Raw genomic sequence first — 14,295 nt, forward strand, 5'->3', positions numbered from 1 at the left:
CTGATCTCAGAGCTTTCCCAAAGCAGCATTGATTTTGTCTCCTTTCCTTTCCTCCTCACCCGAGATGTCACTAACTCATTGTGACAGTCACTGCACTGAAGGTCTTTGCTCATTGTCATGAAAGCTGTCAGAGTGCTGCAGAGTTCAGGGCTCTGTTGTCCTGCAAAATGGTGTCTGTTGTCATCGGCCTCACAAATAGTCCACATTAGTTTCTTTTCTGACCCTTCCTATCACCACATCTGAGCAAACATCGCATCTACCTGATTTGAAGCCCTGTTGTTCAGAGCAGCTTGCAGAAATGGCCCAAAGTGCAGAGCAGCAGCGTGCACCCAATGCGTGTGGTTCTCCTGGGCATGGGGGTATGCAGAGCCAGCACAAACACAGCACTTTGTTTTCTTGGCATGCACAAATGTCACCGTAGGAGGAGTGGGGCTGCTCCTTCCTCCCAGCAGTCCTGGGTTGGGAGCCACTGCCATGCAGGAAAATGAGCTGGGTAACTCATTGCGAGGTATTTCAGCTCTGGGTTATAGGGCATTTTGGAGGATGCTTGTTTCTCTTGCCACACAGGTTGACCTCCAGCTGGTCCCAAGTTATTGGGGGATGGAAATATGGAATCAGGGCTCTCCATATCTTCCAGCTCTGCAGATGGGGAGTGCTGGCAGGCTGATGGCTACTAAGAGTTCTGCAACAAAACGAGCAATGTCTGGAAATTGGTTTTAAGATCTATAACGTTTAAGGCACTGTAAATATATCAGCAGGTCTTTTACAAGGTGCTGATGGAGTTTTAATGGTGCTGGGGCAAAATTGTTGCTTAATGGTTAATGATGGATATCACTGAGAAACTTATATTCATGTTTCTCCAATATGTGTATATATTTAATCTCAAGGAATTTAAATAATATATAGGAGAACAAAGTAGGGATTCTTCCCCTCTCTCTGCTTCCTCCTTTGGGCTTTATGAGAAACATGATATATGGATATAAAACTCAGGCTCCACTCACTCCATGATTTCAGAGCCATAAAGTGTGTTTCCAGGTGCATCCAATGAGCTTATGAGGGAGTCAGCTGAAAAAGGATCTCTGGTGACTTTAATGCAAACTGTGTGTTTTTCATATGGCTATTAGTGGTACGTTCAGAACTAAATGCAACTTGGTAACGTCAGGCTGGGACAGAATGGGATTCCACTCAACTCCCTGGAGTATTGTGGACAGCTCATGTTGGCAATGAGTGTTCATTCATTAAAATACCTATTTTCTGAGGATGGAAGCTGAGTATGCATGGACCTACCTATGTGCAATTAGTGTGTCATAAGAGAGAGGTTGTCACCATATCTTCTTTCTCCCTTACCCTTAAAGTACTCTGTAGCCACATGTTTGGCCTCATAAGGAAATGCTTTCTTCTCTTTTTTTTGCATCTTAGAGAGGAAGATCCCTGACGAAGATTTCATCATATTAATTGATGGTTTAAACGAGGCTGAATTTCACAAGCCAGATTATGGTGACACCATCGTATCATTCCTGAGCAAAATGATTGGGAAATTCCCTTCCTGGCTGAAGCTGGTTGTGACCGTCAGGACGAGTCTACAGGTACTCTGAGTCCTGGGAACTGCTGGGCTGTCAGGATGGGCTGTGATAAAGAATAGCTTAGGGTGTATCAGGCTTTGCTGGTGGTAGGTAAATTGCATCCCCTGTTGTCTTCACTGTGAGCTTTGGTTTTGCACCACCATTCAGGAGATGGGGCTGCTCTCCTCAGTCTCTGCTGGGTCATTTCTCCCCAGTATGCAGTGACAGAGCCTATAACATAAGAACCCTGTTGGAAAAGCATTTAATGATTTGGGGGTTTGCTCTATAAGCACATCCATTGGTGAGCTTAGCAAATGAGAGATTCCCTGGCCATGGTATCCAGCTAGACATCATTGCTTGGAAACAGTGGAACTTACTCCCTGTGACCTGCCCTGTTGGTCAGGGTCAGCAGTGGGATTTCTCTTCTATCACCTCCACATCCTCCACTTTCAATGGCTGAGATGACAGCAGGAGGGTTGGCACGTTGCTGTTGGGTTGGGCTGGGGTGGGGATGATGAGGGCACCTCTCTGTGCCAGTTTCCTGGTCCTTCTTGTGGATGCAGTGTTAGGAACCACATCCTGCATTTTTATTTCAGTCACGTCTCACACAGAAACTGTTTGATTATAGATGAGGTTGTGAGGTCCTGAGGGCTTAAACTGCCTTCTCATGTGCTTTCTCTGATGGAAAAGGTCTTAAAGGAGTCTCGGAGGTGCTATTGTAATACAAATCAAGTTTACTTAATGAATAATAAGCATTCCCAGAATGAATATACTTCTGTTTTCTTTCTTTGCAGGAAATAATTAAGCTGTTGCCCTTCCACAGAATATTTTTGGATAGACTGGAAGAGAACGAAGCCATAGACCAGGACCTGCAGGCTTACATCCTCCATCGGATACACAGCAGCTCGGAGATCCAGAACAACATCTCACTGAACGGCAAAATGGACAACACCACCTTTGGCAAACTCAGCTCTCACCTCAAGACCTTGAGCCAAGGGTCCTACCTGTACCTGAAACTCACTTTTGATCTCATAGAGAAAGGATATCTAGTACTAAAAAGCTCCAGCTACAAAGTAGTCCCAGTGTCTCTGTCAGAAGTTTACCTGTTGCAGTGCAATATGAAGTTCCCAACGCAGTCTTCCTTTGATCGGGTTATGCCTCTCTTGAATGTGGCAGTGGCATCTCTGCATCCTTTAACAGATGAGCATATTTTTCAGGCCATTAATGCAGGTAACATTGAGGGCACTTTGGAGTGGGATGACTTTCAGCAGAGGATGGAGAACCTTTCTATGTTTCTTATCAAACGTAGAGACATGACGCGAATGTTTGTTCATCCCTCTTTCCGAGAATGGCTTATTTGGAGAGAAGAAGGTGAAAAGACCAAGTTTCTTTGTGATCCTCGGTAAGCAGACGCTCTGAGAAATGGGTTTATGGATGTGTGTTCATCTAAAAGTGTTCTGTTCTGTTCTGAGAACCGCTTCGTTGGTTGAGGTCACACATGGGATGAGGTTGCTTTTACTTGGCTTTCTGTCCACACTGTGTGGGTCTACATCTGTGCTGGTCTCCTTAAACCTATGTGTTGGTCATGGAAAGTTGTGGGTGCTTCCTGGGCACACAGATGAGCCAGGAAACATCAGAGTCATCTCCAGGGTGAGCTGAGCCCTGGAAGGACCTCGGAGGGTCCACACTCGGCAGCTCGAAGCTGCAGTTATGGCACTGCTGGGGGGAGCTGCATTGACATCCCCAGCTCTGGCAGGAGGGAGAATCTTCCTCCATTCCCTCCCAGCCACGCAAAATAAGGGATGAGGAGATGAAGGATGAGCAGCATCGATGCATCTTTTGAAGCTGGCTTCTTTTTGAAGTCTTGCTCCTTGTAGTCCTATTAAGTGTCATTTGGAGAGCAGAATGAGGAACAGAGTCAGGCTTTAGCAATGTTGGACTCTTAAGTGCATGTGTAATCTCTGTTCTGACAGCAGCAGAGCTCCTGGCTTAGCTCACAGAGAACAGAATTTAATCATGGTTAGATTTACATTCTGTAAGCCCAATGATCACTATTAACTGCGTTATCTTTTGTTTTTTACTGAAGAGTGGAAACAGACGCTCTGACTGTAATGCTGGTCGTTGATCCCTGTAAGCTCTGCTCTCTTTTCCCTGCCCATCTCCAAAAATACGATTAGAAAACTCAGGGAAACACTTGGATTCTCAGCCTTATCGGGGCATCTCTAGGCCCTGCAACCAGGCTGATGAAACACAGCATTGTCTGCTGGAACCAAACAGCTCCTGGTTGATCAAAGCAGCCATAGCTGCTGGCGGTCTCAGAGTAATTTACTGCTTTAAATTTTGTGGCAAACAGTCTGGAGTAGAAAAATAGCACGTAGCTCCTCCCAATGGGAAACCGACCTGCTTTAATAGGTTCTGCACAACAGTCCTATCGAGTGAACCCTTTGGAAAGCATCTTACAGCAGCGAGTGGCTCTGTATCAATCGATGGCAGCTATTTGATATCCTTCCTCTTGAGTCATTAAGTGCTTGTCGCTGGAGAATTCTTCTCAACCTTCTTTGTAATGTGTGTGTGCCTGTGATGCCTGTGGAGCTGAGATCTGCTCCCCTTCCTGGGTATGGGCAGCCTGGGAGCAATGATCACCACCACAGGAGCAGTTCAGGTAATTCAGTGCCATCCTGTGTTGGCAGGAAAAGGAAACCCATCTGCAGAACACTCCCCTGATGCTGAACACCCCCATATGTGGCATTCTGCACATAGCAGCCAGTTGTGCAGCTGTGTAATCCAGGTGTTTTTGGTTCCCTGAGCCCAGCACTGTTCTTCCTGGTGCTTACAGAGGTGGCCAGGAGCTTCCTATTCTCACAGTGGTAGGATGAGAGGTGATGGCTTCCACCTCTCAGGTGGTAAATACGTGGTCACTTGAGCATATGTGGGCATCTGTAGGGCCCCATGGGATTGCCAGCACTCAGCAGACCAGGTGCCTTGCCAGAGGCAAGAAGTTACACAGTGCTAAAACAGGCTGCCAGTGCCTTGAGTGCAAGTCTGTATGTACTGAAAGGCTAATAAATTTCTCTAATGTATAATGCACGCTAATTGCATTACACTCTGATGGTAGATAATGAAGCAGGATACATTTGGGTGATTAATAGGGCAGACCCCCTGAGATTCTGCTGTTGTGCTCCTCAAAACCCTCCTGTCCAGCTAATATTGAGACGTTGAGCTCAGGGCATAGTAAACCCTTAGTAACAATGAAGATAAATGATGATTTTTCACTTTATTTCTCTAAAAGAAGCACAGCTTGCCCCTGACCGAGCCACCAGGAGCAGATTTGGCTGCAGCTTTGATTTCCTTTCTGCTTGCATGGGTTCATCATCGCTGGGGCAGGAGCACATTGTTAGCACAGAGCTCATTGCTGTCTCTGTGTCGATGCAGTGAGGAATGGAGCTGCTGAAGCCAGTGTTGTTTGGCCAAGTTTTGAAGTGAAACGTGGTTCTGTGAGGCTGTTCTTAATTGATGTACCCTGGCACAGTGTTTGGGTTTGAGAACACCGTGAAGGAAATGGGGATGATGGGCTTTGGGGCTGCAGCACCGCCACTGGGGCATCTTTCTCCTTGTGTTGAAGGGAGTGTATTCCCATCTTCTTGGAAGTATGGGGAGATGGAAGAGGAAGAACACAACGTCCAGAAATCACCACATTGTCTAAGCTTCTGACAAATGGTGCATCTCCAGCCTCCACCTTTTGTGTTGGCTTGTGGGGCTGCTGACCCTCTGTGCTGGGGCTCACTGTGAACAAGGGCTCGTTGGCTCGTGATTGCTGTAGATCTCCCATCAGGGACCCCCAGCATCCATGGCTGTTGGTAGCATTTGTCAGGGTTCAAACAGCATTGCAGTAATGGTTTCCCCTGCTGGCATTGTTTTTCAAGTGTTGTAGTTAACAAATAACATGAAGTATCATAGGGAAAAGCCCAATCCATTGTGACCAGAGCATGAAAAAGTGTTGCTTATTATATACTCACTCTGACACTTCCTAACCTAAATCCTGTAATGCTGTTCTGTGTTTTGATTTCATCAGAACCTTCCATGCAGTGATTTTTGCGTCCTTTTGCAGCACTTAGGAAATGAAATGTTTCATCCCTGTGCTGCTGCTGATGGGACTGAGGGAGGTGGGGGGTGGGAAGTGGTTGGTGTTGGTGAGGTGGTAGAAGGGCTGCAGTCAGATGCAGACCCCCAGAGTGAAATGATTGTGTATGGATTGAAGTACTGCAGTTGGGAGTTTTTGCATCTATCTCAGGATGTGGTGTTAGTCTGAAATCCTAAATGCCTGGGATTTGGTTTCCAGAAGAAGGGTGAAGAAAACCCATGCAGCATCTGGTATTGTTCAGACCCTGATTGCTGGTGCCCAGCACAGGAGTTGGTGTGGCACTGCAGAGCTGTTTGAGTCTGAAACCAGACCCAGAAACGCTACATAGGAGATGAGTGTTCTGCAGTAAACGTTCGCTGTGCACCAAGAATTGATCAGCTATTAGAAGATAGCTAATAATAACAGGATCTCAGTGAAGAAATGATGTCTCTGGAGGTGAGGGTGAGGGCAGCTCCTCACCCATTCCCTTCGGTTCCACACCATGAGCCAAACCTGCTCTGTCTCTATGGGGCTCGGTGTGGGCTGGCTCAGCAGCAGCAGTGATAACTATGCTCAGTTGCCATGGTTTCGAGCAGAGCTGTCTTGTAACACAATGCAGTGGAGGTGTTTTGCATTTTCCTTTCTGTCAGGAGACAAGCTGCAAGGAGAGACTTGATCCTCCTCCAAGTTGCGTACTTACATCTTACCCAGCAGGGTGATGGAGAATGAATTAGAAGCAAATGAGTGTCTTATTGCTTTTGATGCAAAGGCTGATCTGACCAGCAGTCCCCAGGCAATAGGTTTAGGAAGGGTGTAGGAAAGGAGTGCAGTGCAAATGTTATCTTTAAGAGTCAAGTTATACAACAAACACAGAAATGGGAGGTGTGGGGATCACAGGGTCATAGAATGGTTGGGATGGAGGTGAGCTTAAATGCCATCTGGTTCCACCCCCTGCCATGGGCTGCGTTGCCAACCAGTAGATCAGACTCCATCCATTGTACATCAGATGTTTAAAGCTTGTCCACAGATAGCTCCTAACTGTCATAGAGTAATAGAGTTGTAGAATTGATTGGGTTGGGAAGGGACCTTTAAGATCATCTGGTTCCTACTGCCCTGCTATGGACAGGGTCACCTCCCTCTAGACCAGGTTGACTTTCCAAATGCTTTTCCATTTTAAACCTGAAAAACTGGTCTCACGTGAGATGCTTTTCGCTCCGTGAAACAGATGCCATTTGAACTGAAGGTGAGGGGAAAGAATGTGTTTTGTATTGATTTGAATCCCTTACATCGTTGGGCATCTGGTGGTTGTGCTGTGTCCAGCTGTGTACTTTGTGTCCTGGTGTTTGCCCTTGCTCAGAGCCTGTGCTGAGTTGGTGTAGTCAATTCACAGATCACCACGGGCTTTGGTGGTTGGTAGTCATTCCTACAGCTCTAATTTTGGCATGGTGGAAGCAGTGGTTTACCCATGGTTTGGCGTTGGGGTCCCTCTGTACCTGGTGCATTTGAAGGGCAATGAAATGTTTCCTGTTGGTTTAATTTCCTCATCAAGAGGGAACACAGCTGAGCACCATATATTTGGATCCTGGTGCTCTCCTGTTCACTGAATGGGCAAACACAGTCTGTCCACCAAGTGGTGAGGACCCAATCCCTGCTGACACCAGGAGCACAACTTCTCACCTTCCTCTGCCACTTCCAGGATAAAGCTGTCTGACTTCCTGACTTGTAACTGGTACATCATGGAATGTGATAGGAATGGGCAATAACTCCATACAGTGAATGCTGGAGACTACGTATAAGCATCCCCATGGCTGGCATTTCCAGGTGCTGGCTCTGATCTCATGGAGAAGTACAGAGTTGAAAAAGGAGTGATTAAAGCCATTGGGATAAGTCAGGCAAGTCAAGGATCGTCCCCACATTTGGATGGAGCTGCAGCTGCAGTGTTGGTTGGAAGAGAAGAGGGAGACGTTACATGATGGGATGAGATGAACAGCAGATGTGATTGCTCCCACCACAAAGGACATGAGCCGAACTACTGGCTCATTAGACATGCAGTGTAAGGGTTCAGATGGAGAACCCTTCTGGAATATGTTTTTCCTTCAGTTACTGTCCTCATAAAATCTCTGTCTTGTTATTTTTTCTTTCTCCGGATGGCAAACTTGTGCACGCTGTCCCACTTTTCACATCTAAAGAAAGAAGAAAATATTCACTGGAAGAAATATCCACTGAGTAATCCATTCGGTGGCACTGAGCCACCAAAGAGAGAGAAGTGGAATTAATTGGAGGCAATACGAGCGCTTACTGAAGAGCGAAACGTTGCTTAATTTGCTCTTGTTATTGCATTCCTCCAATCCTCACTGAGCAGAGCCTTGCAGAGGTTTGCTGAGGGCAGCTCCCGACGTTGTTCCACATCACTCCCAGGCAAATGGAAGCGAAGCACTTCCAAGTCGCATCCCCCGCCCTGCTGCAATCCTACATACGAGAAGTTACAGCAGGTGAAATGAGGACAGAAAACGTGTCAGCGCTCTTCAGCCCAGCGCTCCGTGCATTGCGGTCATTGCAGAGCATACAGGGAGATGATGGCTCTGCCCATTCAACCCACCCAATGTGGTCATTAAGTTACGCCAGCAGTCTTTTCACCGTGCTCTCAGACATCACTTATTTACTCTGAACATGAAGTATCTGCTGCTGGCAACCAGCAAGATCTGGGGGAAGCTTTTTGAGCTGAGCGGAGACGGCAGAATTCCATCTTTGCTCTCTGGATCCGTGGTTTTAAACTTGATTAAATCAGGTTCTGCAAGTGTTCCGAAATGCTTTTCTCTCTCTTGTATTCCTTATTGCTCTGTATTTTTTAAATCATTGCTTTGTTACCATGAACCAAAGGGTTCCATCCGTGTTTCCTCCTTGTTGTTCCCCCTGGCAGTGCTCAGAACCCCCATTCTCCCATGTCAGTGGCTCTCCAGGATCAGCTCCTGATGAGGATTCAGGTACGTTATCCTGGATGTTATCCTACAGATGAGCCCTCTGACCGCCATGTCACATGCTCCCCATACTCAGTAACACATGGATGCAGCATGGTCTTTATCCAGCAGCATTGGAGACTCCGTTCCCCAGCCCCATCCCTGCCATGTGTAAGATGCTGTGGCCGTGTAGGTGGGACTGGTTTCCCCAGTGTTCAGTCCCAGCCCAGCAGTGAGGAGACATCAGGAGTTTGACATCAGATAGGGCCAGAAGTGGAAGGGACTGATTCTCACCGAGCTTTGGGATCCTTCCTTCTCTCTGTGCCCATCCCTGAGCACATCCCTCACCATGCAGAGCTCCAGAGCTGTGCCATACACGATCTGCAGCAGCAAACAAAGGCTCCGGGAGCTGAGCTGGCAGCACTATTAATTTTTCACGAGAAGAAATCACACATTAAAAATAGAAAATCTCTGATGGCAAACTCTGCAGTGGCGAAATTCAAAGCAGATCGTTTTACTGAGCTCCTTGATGTAGAAATCATTACTGCCATCCGCTGCTCTGTTAAGGGGGGTGGGGGGAAAGGGAAAGGAAAGCAAGGCTGTGCTGTTGGAGTCTGCTTTAGCAGGCAATTAGCGCTGACAGAGCAAGTGACTGCAAGTATTTCTCAAGGAGCCTGGAGCCGAGGTCTGGGAAACATTGCAGAGGTAATGCATTGCTCATGAATGCTGTGCTTGATTCTGGAAGAGTTTGTAGATGCCTTATTTGTAACAGCCATGCGTGTGATCAGACTTGGGTAAATGCCCTCCAGCTGCAGCAAAGCGGGGACGCCAGGCTGGCGTGTCAGCATGGAGCTGCTCATTGTTATGGCAGAACTTTCTGGATCTTCACAGAATCACAGGGTCATTAAAGTTGGAAGAGACCTCCAAGATCATCAGGTCCAACCGTTGAGCCATTCCCAGCATTCCCATTCAGTGAATCGTTAGAAAAGATCTCCAAAGATCATCAAGACCAACCCCAACCCTCCTGCTCCAAAAGTGGGAAGCCAAGGGGGGAAGAGCAACGGGAGGGAAATGCAAAGAGCCAAGGATGGCTCAGCATCCTACAACCACATCCTACCACTTCTGCTGCACCAACTTTCCTTCTGTCCCTTTAGTTGCTGCTGTGCAGAGATCTTTGACAGCACAGCAACGTGTGGGCAGCACCTGGGCTTGGTGTTCTCTTTGGACAGAGACATGCAGATAAATCCCTGCCCTTGTGCAGACATCTGCTTGCTTCTATGCCTTTTGGCCAGGCTGAGCACTTTCTGCTTTACCAAACAGTGATGAGCTAATAACATTCCCTGTCCTTAAAAGCCCTTCTGAAGCCGCAGCTTATATCGTGTTTGGTTTTGTTTGGCTTGAGGGAGTTTGGTTGCTTTTATATGGAATCACATTCTTATTTAGTTCCAGGAATTAAGTGGGTTAAAAAGGACTCCCTTGAGGATACCCGGGGGCTTATGGAAGAATCTGAACTTCTTCTCTGCCCTCAATGTCAAGGCTAGGAGTTGCTTTGCTTATTATGGTCTGCATATTTGATCACAGAAGAATTACTTCTCTCTTTTTTTGATCAGATAACACTTGGGAGACCTTGGAAAAGCCTCGCTTGCTCCCAGTTCTTTGCAGGCAGTGGCAATGTCTGCAGTAGGGAAATGCATCTCCAGCTTGCAAAGGCCTGGGCTGCTTTCTTCAGCAAATGGGGAAAGGTTTACAGGGAGCATTTGTTGTATGGTTGCATCTTCTAATGACCTGGTCCCTGTGGTCACCAATAATCCAAAGAAAGTGGAAACGAGTTGGTGGTTTACAGCTCTGCCTCCCAAAGGCTTTGCTCTCCGAAGCCCTTTTGTTGGTAGAAGGCTTTAAATACTGACGTGCTTCCTTCTTCTCTTTCCAGGAGTGGCCACACACTGCTTGCCTTCTGGTTTTCCCGTCAGGAAGGAAAACTAAACCGACAGCAAACGATCGAACTGGGACATCACATTCTCAAAGCACATATTTTTAAGGTAAGGAAAAGGAAGTTTTGCTCCAGCCTCGTCCTGGTTGTGTTCAATCTACCAAACACCATCAGCATTTGGTCTGTCCTTGTTTTAGGGCTTCCGTAAGAGATGTGCTTTATTAGATCTACAGAATTAGCAACAGCATGGAAGAAATTCTTGAAAGCAGACTAAAACATGGGTTAATCAGTGAGGGAACGGTATTGTCCATCTCTGTGCATTGGACGGTGCACGGTGCTGGTACTGAGGCTGGGACCCAACGACGTTCCTTCTTGAGCACAAGCATCCTCAAACAGTTTGGGAAACATACATGAGTATGAATATTTGAGTGTCTTAAAGTGATCACCAGTCCTAACAGAGCACAGGTCTTAGGGGGAGCAGCTAAGGGAGCTGGGATTGTTCAGTGTGTAGAAGAGGAGGCTCCAGGGAGACATTATCACTCTCTGTAACAACCTGAAGGGACGTTGTGAGATGGGGGTCAGCCTCTTCTCTTATGTAACTAGCAATAGAATGAGAGGGAATGGCCTTGAGTTGCACCAGAGGAAACTGAGGTTGGATGTTAGGAAATACTTGTCTGAAAGAGCAGTCAAGCACTGGAATGGGCTGCACGGGGAGGTGGGGTGTCACCAACCCTGGAGATGTTCAAGGAAGGTTCAGACGTTGTGTTGAGGGATGTAGTTTAGTGAGAACTATTGGTGATAGGTGGATGGTTGGACTGGATGATCCTGTAGGTCTTTTCCGGCCTTGGTGGTTCTTTAATTCTATGTGGAAACCCATCCAGGAAATGTGGCATGGATGGGAAGGGCAAGAACAGAAACACTCAGTCATGATACAGCTGGGCCCAAACTTCAGATAAACAGATTTACAAACCAAGCAACAAGGTGTTGCAAACAAGTTGCCCAAGGAGGCTGTGGATGCCCCATCCCTGCAGGCATTCAAGGCCAGGCTGGATGTGGCTCTGGGCAGCCTGGGCTGCTTGTTGGTGACCCTGCACACAGCAGGGGCTTGGAACTGGATGAGCACTGTGGTCCTGTGGACCTCACAGCACTGAGGAAGCAGAAATCAGGGCTTGTGCATTGTGGCAGAGCTAGAGATGGCTGTACAGTTTCCATGGAAACATCAGAGTTAATGGTAAATCAGTAGCAGAACAGCACTGTGCAGGCTGTACCCACAGCACACAGCACTGCTGGACACTGCTGTCCATGCATCAGGGCTGCAGACACATCCCTCTGTCATGGATCTGTCTGCAGGCACATTGGTTGCAAAGCAGTTGTCCCCTTGGTAGGAGGAGGGATGCTTGCTTATGAGTGCTCTCACATGCCCACGGGAAAGGTTGGAGGCAGTCTGGTGTTAGATATGGAAATGTTAAGGCTTCCTTAATTTATCCTTTTGTGAGCACGCATTGTCATCTCGTTTAAGCCTGTGAATAATAAGGAAACTCCGTGAATCAGTTCTGCCAAAATAAGATGTGCTTTAACAAAAAGAAGAATAGAAGCGTGCAGTGCTTCTCAACACAGCATCTTCTGGGGGAGGTGAGCAGGTTTGGGCTGCTTGCAGCTTCACCCTGCCTTGCATAGAGCTTGCAGATGGCCGCAGCAACTTTGCAGCTTGTTTCCTACAAGCTGATTGATTGACCCCAAAGGGCAAATGTTTGTTCATTGACATCTTGTATCTTAAAAGTGCACCGTATCTTTATGCCTGGGAGGATCAGTGTGGTGTGGTTTGGGGTACCTGCAAGCAACATTCTGTGCAGAGCTTGGGGATTACAGTTAAATTGGTGTGAGTGTGGTTACTGAATTAATCCTGGTTTAATCCAGGTTGGGCTTGTGTAAAGGTGAGGGCTTGGATCTACGCTGTCTTTTCTTTTTCACAGGGGCTGAGTAAAAAAGTTGGAGTATCTTCTTCCATCCTGCAAGGGCTTTGGATCTCCTACAGCACTGAGGGTCTTTCCATGGCTTTGGCATCACTGAGAAACCTCTACACCCCAAACATCAAGGTACTGTGAGGAGGGGCGAGCTGGAGGGGATCCAGAGCTCCCATAGGGAGCTTCTACCACCCCACAGCACTAGGAGGAGGATCTTCCTGGCTTTAGATCTGCTTAAAACCACACAAAGGGCTCTGATTTCAACTCTTGTATCGCCCTGACAGTAAACTCATTCCCATCCTTAACACTCAGCTAACAGGTGCTTTCCTAATGCTCTGCAGGTCAGTCGGTTGCTGATTCTAGGAGGTGCCAATGTGAATTACCGGACCGAAGTTCTAAACAACGCCCCAATTCTGTGCGTGCAGTCCCACCTGGGTTACACAGAGATGGTGGCTTTGCTCCTGGAGTTTGGTGCCAACGTGGATGCTGCTTCTGAGAGCGGCCTGACCCCCCTTGGGTACGCTGCTGCTGCTGGGTTCCTGAGCATCGTTGTGTTGCTGTGCAAGAAACGGGCCAAGGTAAGGTGACTCCCTTAGCGCAGCTCTTATGAGGCCCCATCTGCAGTACTGCATCCAAACCTGCAGCCCCCAGCACAGAAAGGGCATGGAGCAGGTCCAGAGGAGGCCACTAAGATGGTCAGAGGGCTGGAGCACCTCTCCTATGAGGAAAGGTTGAGGGATCTGGGCTTGTTTAGCTTGGAGAAGAGAAGGCTCCAGAGGGACCTCATTGTGGCCTTCCAGTATTTGAAGGGAGCGTATAAACAGGAGGGGGAATGGCTGTTTGTGAGGGTGGGCAGTGATAGGACAAGTGGGAATGGTTTTAAACTGAGACAGGGGAGGTTTAGGTTGGATATTAGGAAGAAGTTTTCCAAGCAGAGGGTGGTGACGCACTGGAACAGGTTGCCCAAGGAGGCTGTGGATGTTCCATCCCTGCAGGCATTCAAGGCCAGGCTGGATGTGGCTCTGGGCAGGCTGGGCTGCTGGTTGGTGACCCTGCACGTAGCAGGGGGTTGGAACTGGATGAGCATCGTGGGATTTTCAACCCAGGCCATTCTAAGATTCTGTGATTCTATGACTCCATCCCTCCAGCAGCTGGCATACAGTGTTCCACACTCAGAACATGAGCTTGCAGGCAGGGGACATCCCGCTTGCTAAAGAGCATCCCCTATCAGGTGAACACAGCGTGCTGCTGCAGAGGGTTTGCTGCTTAAAGAGTATTGCCTGTCCAAATGTCACATTAGCACCAAAGGCAAACAGCTCCGGGCAGTCTGTAACCAGTGTTCTGGAATGCAGGTCTGGTGCAGGAGCTGCCTAATTGTGCTGCACTAACAGCCTGCTGAGGTCTGGTCTGGTCCTTGAGCATCACAGTGCCAAAATGGCAACGCTGCTCCTGCAGCACAGAGTGTTCTTTAAATACCTCATTGAGACACATCATCCAAAAACTTCTATCAGACTTATCCTAGAAAAATACCCTTTGTTTAGCTCTCTGCTGAGCGTTTGGAGTTTTAATTGGATGTAATGAGTCACGTTTGAATACTTGGTTAGAGAAGAAAGTTGTGCTGCTATTTGAAGCGAAGCCTCCTGGAAACAATTAGTGGTTTCCCTATATGGTGAGCTTCAGTTCAAAAAGCAAAACGTGGGTTTGTGAAGCTGCCCTATGAATGTCAGAGCGACTGAGGGACTTCTCAGACCTTGCCCTGTTT

The 14,295-nt window shown here is 47.7% G+C and overlaps 1 protein-coding gene across 24 annotated transcripts in view; it reads left to right on the forward strand.

Moving 5' to 3' along the window:
* Positions 1-14,295, forward strand: part of TANC2 (tetratricopeptide repeat, ankyrin repeat and coiled-coil containing 2) — a 141,458-nt gene that overhangs the window by 102,695 nt on the left and 24,468 nt on the right. For all 24 annotated transcript variants that reach the window (XM_085523796.1, XM_085523800.1, XM_015885745.3 and 21 more), the window contains 5 exons: positions 1,420-1,586; positions 2,357-2,964; positions 10,570-10,678; positions 12,543-12,665; positions 12,875-13,111. In XM_085523796.1, the coding sequence (XP_085379922.1) occupies positions 1,420-1,586; positions 2,357-2,964; positions 10,570-10,678; positions 12,543-12,665; positions 12,875-13,111 (1,244 nt within the window). The remainder of the gene's footprint in view (positions 1-1,419; positions 1,587-2,356; positions 2,965-10,569; positions 10,679-12,542; positions 12,666-12,874; positions 13,112-14,295) is intronic.

This window comes from Coturnix japonica, chromosome 24 (assembly GCF_054131305.1).
Source record: "Coturnix japonica strain WE chromosome 24, WE-NBRP24, whole genome shotgun sequence".
NCBI classification, from domain to species: Eukaryota; Metazoa; Chordata; class Aves; order Galliformes; family Phasianidae; genus Coturnix; species Coturnix japonica.